This window comes from Hypomesus nipponensis, chromosome 10 (genome assembly GCF_054491055.1).
Source record: "Hypomesus nipponensis isolate SF chromosome 10, ASM5449105v1, whole genome shotgun sequence".
Taxonomy (NCBI): domain Eukaryota; kingdom Metazoa; phylum Chordata; class Actinopteri; order Osmeriformes; family Osmeridae; genus Hypomesus; species Hypomesus nipponensis.
The window spans coordinates 5064307-5069864 of NC_140370.1; the positions used below are offsets into that span (position 1 = coordinate 5064307).

The 5558-nt window shown below is 45.1% G+C and overlaps 1 protein-coding gene across 1 annotated transcript; it reads right to left on the reverse strand.

Moving 5' to 3' along the window:
• Window positions 1-403: 403 nt before the first annotated feature.
• usp14 (ubiquitin specific peptidase 14 (tRNA-guanine transglycosylase)) lies at window positions 404-4968 on the reverse strand. The gene is made up of 16 exons (XM_084707394.1): window positions 4800-4968; window positions 3739-3884; window positions 3614-3646; window positions 3257-3361; window positions 3013-3116; window positions 2740-2798; window positions 2523-2653; window positions 2342-2422; window positions 2146-2228; window positions 1787-1901; window positions 1611-1676; window positions 1371-1463; window positions 1132-1260; window positions 976-1039; window positions 770-877; window positions 404-642 (listed from the first exon to the last, which is right to left on the reverse strand). The coding sequence occupies exons 1-16, from the start codon at window positions 4813-4815 to the stop codon at window positions 500-502; spliced, it is 1476 nt and encodes a 491-aa protein (XP_084563520.1). The 5' UTR covers window positions 4816-4968; the 3' UTR covers window positions 404-499.
• Window positions 4969-5558: the final 590 nt, after the last annotated feature.

Genomic DNA, 5558 nt, shown 5'->3' on the forward strand with positions numbered 1-5558 from the left:
GTACAAGACTATTAGTTATGAATACAGAGGAATACTTTGCTTCTGTGACATGAGCACCTTATCAAAGGCTTTAAAAAATATACAATGTGTATAAAACATTTAATGAAACTGCAGAACTAGACTTCAAAACCTCTCAAGGATCCAGTCCAGAGATTGCCTCTTTCAATCATTCATTTAAAACCTTTCAGCATTAGAATGTGAGGGTTATGGGTTAATCTCATTTACATCCTTCATTGAGAAGGGGGATGACATTTTAAGTAACATCAGAATGGTGTAAATTTTCCATCTTAAAATGCATTTAAATGAGAGTGACTCAAATCCAGAAGAATACCTCTCTGAAATGTATGCAGGATGAGGTCTTACAAGCATCCTTGTCAGTTACAAAAACAAAATATTAAGGTCATCAATTTTGAAAGACACCCAGATTTATTGCACATCTATGCAGACAGTGCTTGGAAATGGCATTTGTGTTGGTTGTTTTTGTCTTCTTCCTTTGCAGTTACTGATCCTCAAGTATTTCCAATCGTCGCGGTCCGTACAGCAGAACGTAAGCTATGTGCCAGTCTCCCCCTCCAGACAGTCTCAGTATGTCTTCTGGAGAGACCACACTCACCTTGTCATCGTCAAACTTCACCCATTCATCTGTTGGTGGTGGGGAAAACAGACAAATGGAGGACAGTTATTGAGGAGTTCATTTCTGGGAGCTGTTCCTGTGGTTGCTAATGAACTCGTCGCTTGGGAGACTCCTAGAGGGTTGCTGTTGTGTTACCTTCTTTCCTCTTGACCCAGCCAACGTAATGGCCTGAGGAACTGGAGCGTCCCTGGTGCGTGAGCACGGCCTGCAGGTCGTAGTAGCCACTGTTGTTGGAACCCAGGTCTGCAGGGGAGAGTCACATATTGAATGGGTCTACGACTTCAGGACTCCAGTATCTCTTATTGGGATGCCGCATTCAAAACTGGGACGTGAGTACCTACCGTCGGAAAACGAGAAGGGCTCGTATTTCACTTCCTTTGGTGTACCGCTGGCAGACTTCACAACCTAATACAAAACGCAAACGAGCGAATTGTGGGTCACATATTCATGGTACTAAAACACCGGTGTACTGAAGACACAAACATTAGGACACCTACCTTCAGGGGCTGTTTCTCCAGCTTCTTGTCTTCAACCTCCTTGAACTTTGACCTTATTGTCACCATCTTCTCCTGAAGCTCTGAGGTGCACAGCTCGTACACATCCAGCATAAGTGGGAACTTGACATCCTGGTAGTAACAGAACACAAGCAAAACACAGTCTAGAGCCTCGCACAGAACACAACTTCGACTCAAGTCACTCCCCTTGAATCATTCAATCGGAGCTTTGGTAAACCAACCTTAAGCACTTTGGCATTGACTGACTCCTTCTCTTTGTAGAAAAAGCGGACCATCTGAATAGTCAGGTAGGCAGGGAGGCGGCTCAGTTTAGACTGGAGGATGAAAGACAGATTAAGCATTGGCTCGAGGAAAATGGACAATCAAGTCTTTGACCGCCTGAGCTATATGTTCAACATAGGACGGTTGATCTCACGGTTCTTTGAGAAACCAAAGTGAGAGTTGAGGGCGAAGATGCTCACCGATTTTATATACAGGGCGTTTCTGTTCAAAGACGGGGAGAGCTTGGTGATTTCTTCCTGCAGTCTCTGGAGGAAAACAGACAGTCGAGATGGGATTAGATGGCGGTTGCCATGGCGACAACCATCCCCGTGACCCTGTTCAGGCGTGCGCGCGCTTGTGTTCTCGTGGGACTCACCAGCCTCAGGCCGGTGTTGAGGTATTTGACCTCCTGGTTGATGAAGCAGCTGAGCTGCAGCTGGTTCTCCTTGCCCTTGGTGGGCTCCTCCTCCTCGGACTCTGTGCATTTCATACTGGTCAGGACGGGGGTTAAGGAAGAGACTGCCACGGCAGACACACACACACAAAATAAAACAAATACACAATGAACCTTGACCTAGGTCAACGTTACCGTGGTGTTCATCATCAGATCGTATTTAAAAACACCGCTCTGCACCGTGACTGTGGGGCCATGTTTTGAAAAGAGAAATCCCATGGGACTCCGAGAACCAATAAATGGAATTCAACCAGGTTGAAAACGGAAGACGGCAAGGATACGTGGTCTCATACTCCACTCCAAAATACTGGTCAATGAAGTTCTTCTTAGCGGCAGCGGTGGCAGCTCCAGTCTCAGTGTCAGTCTGAAAGGCCGGAGGAGGGGAGAAAGGTGACGACCACACTTGCCAACGGTGACGCACACTTGCTCTTAAGCTGCAGCAAAGTCTTTCACAGTAAAGCACAGGGAGGGGCTCACCTCCATGGGAGTCTCTGGCTCCTGATGCTCCAGCTTCTGCTGGAGGACTCTCATCATCTGCAACCAGCACTCGTTGGCATCCTGGGGGGGGGGGGGGGGGGAGTGAAGGAGACAAAAGCATTCAAGCTTGGCATGGAGTGATCCTGAGACCTTCATAAGACGACGCCGGAGGCCTTCTGACCTGCTGGAGGTACTGGCCCTGGTCCCCCTTTTCAGCAAACTGTGGGAAGGCCATGTGCAGGAACTGCAGCAGAATGATAGGGGGTAGGCTGGATGAAGTCTTGTCCATGGTTTCATAGAGGTCCCGGAGAGCTGGGGAAAGGACAATAATGACTTCACAGGCAAACTATGTATGTGTACCAAGGGCTTCAGGAGCGGGTCTGGGCGTTTCCTCTGACCTGCTGTGATGTACTGGGATGGAGCATTGGCCCCTGAAGATCGCAGAGCACCTTCATACCTACAGAGGGAGACAGTGACAAAAACAACCAATGCACATTCATGAAAGAACAGATTGGGAGTCTAGTCCTTTGTTACACTTGTAAAGAACCACGGCGCTCAAAACGTTCCTCATAAGTGAAAGGAGGCAGGCATATGGATATGAACACAGGTTGAAAGAGACTTCCCAGTTTTGTTCGCATTCATCCCATGGGCGGACATGCAGGAAAGCCCACCTTTTAAGTGCAACTTTCAGCTCGGGCACAGAGCGCAGACACTGCACCGTGGCGTTCATGTAGCACGTGTTGCCCAGGTTTGTCAGTCCACATGGTAGCTCCATCTACAGAAGCACAAGAGCACGTGGAGTCACTTTCTCTGCCAAAGCGGTGCCCTATAAGAGCCCTGCTGCCCCCGACCCCAGTCAAATGTCATCCGTGGTATGAGGATCAGACAGAGCTGCTAGTCAAGATGGGAACTCACTGCTGAGGCCAGCTGCTCCTCAGTCATGTCCTCTACAAACATGGGCCTGACCACCGGCTCCTCGGGCAGGGCCTCCGCAGAACCCATCATCAACAGAGTCATCCCCTGGGGGAGGGAGAGAGGCAAAACAGAGAGGAATAACAGGAGGGGGGGAAAGGACAGTAGAAACAGAGGGGAATCAAATTGCATGAGAGACAGTATGTTGAGAAACAATGAGAAATTACATTGGCCTGGAAATCACATGTTAGTGTAATTTTTAAATGTTATGAATCCATCAATATCAAAGAGGGATGTATTTGGTGAATTGCCTGATTGCAAACAGAGTCCAATGACTGAAAACCTAATAAAAACACTTACATTCTTCAGTTTAATGTTTCCCCACTCGTCATCCTAGAACAAATAGACCGATTAACCTTTCTGAAGGAAAACGTACTAATCACAATCCACATTATGCCCAGAAGTTGTATAAATATATACTCTACCTTCAGAGTGCCTCCCTTTACCATAACCTTCTGTCTCTCTGGTTGTACTCCTGTCAGAGCAAATAGCTGAGCCTTGAACACCATGGGTGGTTCCTCAGTGTTCAGTTCTATCGCGTCAAACTTCTCCTTTCCCCATTTCACATTCACTATTGAAGAAATATTATCAGATCTTTCAGACATAACCCTTTTAATCATTATCTACACACACATAGATGTTGATTGGTTTATGTCAGACCATCAGCCACGAATGACACAGCACAACGATGCCTAGCCACTGTTGAGCAGTCTACAAAGAGCTGCTTCACGCTAGAAACTGAGCTAAATATTTAGATTTTATAAATCGTCCACATTCGTGTATAATTTCAGTTAGCACTTAAGTATCCTTAATTTGCCCGGTAGCAAAATTGTTATTAAATCATGACAGTGTGGCTAACTATCAGCTAGTTAGCTAGCTAGCAAGCTAATCAGCGAGTTAGCGTTACTTCTTCTGGCTTACCACGTTAGAAAACTTCCAAACAAAAAAACTACCTAACTGATAACCACAGTTAAGATATATTTTACGTATATAGTTATTGTTATATTATGTTGTAAGGAAGCTAGCGAGTTAGATACTGTGTGCTAAGGAAACTTAGCTGACAGGCGAACTGCTATATAGCAAGCTAACGCAGTCACTACTGCTAGCCCAGCGGCTGAGCTGATGTTGATGATCATGAAAACTACTTGTAAAGCACTTAGCAAAAACTTAACACTGTAGCTAGCTTCGTAGACAAACGCTAGATAGTAGTGTCTAGTTTGCCTAGTAGACAAATGTAAGTTTGTCAACAGCGTGCTAATTTTGTTCAACATGTTTTTGGCAACCTAAACACTTCCTTGCAGTAGCCGCAGGTGCAGAAGCCACAGATAATGTTAGCCGCCTTTACGGCCTAGCTAGGCTAGCTTGTCAATGTACGCTAATGTGTGGCTAAGCTAATGCTAACGGCATTACCAAAACACGTGTAAGTTATGTCAGATTCAGTGTAGAAAAGTCTAATTAAAGTGACTGCAACGTAATATCCAGTTACCTGTAAACACCGGCATCTTTTGTTGTAAGAGAATCAATTTCAATCCACCAAATGTCTGCTGAGTTGGATCCTTTAGCTACACCGAACTTCATTCAAACAGCTCCTTCTCACAATGACGCTGCAACTGCACGCTGAGAAGGGATCGATGCTCTCCACACAGCAGCTATCCAGCCTGGTCCTGCAGCCACCACGATCTTCATGGATTAGAATGGGATTTTAGTGCTATAATATTCTGCATTGGGAAAGGCTGTACACACACACACAACCTATCAACATGGTGAGAGCGCTTTATTAACCGTTTCACTTATTTCCCCCATTGATCACACTGTATTAATGGATTGGAGTTTTAGAAACATGGAAAAAAAGTTGTTTTTATGAAAATATAAGAATTGTCTAACATAAAAAGGCCAAGCCTTGCTTCCTGGTAACCTTCCTTATTGAAAAGACAATGTGTGTGTTCTTACCTTTTTGTTTGTAAAAGTAGGCTAGTAGTAATACTGTCATGATCCCTCTGTCCATCCTGGTCTGCTGTCCAAAAACTCCCTTCATAACGTCCTCTCCATTCTGTAGATTATAGTATCCCCCAAAACTGTTATTCCTGACAACCACATTCTTATGTTCATGCCTTTTGTGACTGGATAGCTGTGCAACAGCCAATCAACAAGTTACTGTAATGAATATGGTAGTTGCTAATACCTTAGTGAACAGGGTTCCATTGTCATTAGGATGTATTTCTTGGTAAAAAAAAAAAACTGCACA

What these genes read in the sequence shown, in the direction of transcription:
- usp14 (XM_084707394.1), bottom strand. An exon ending in TAAAGGGAGGCACTCTGAAG is followed by an intron (nt 3,647 to 3,738) that starts GTAGAGTATATA and finishes TATTTGTTCTAG; the next exon opens with GATGACGAGTGGGGAAACAT. An exon ending in TCAATGCCAAAGTGCTTAAG is followed by an intron (nt 1,261 to 1,370) that starts GTTGGTTTACCA and finishes TGTTACTACCAG; the next exon opens with GATGTCAAGTTCCCACTTAT.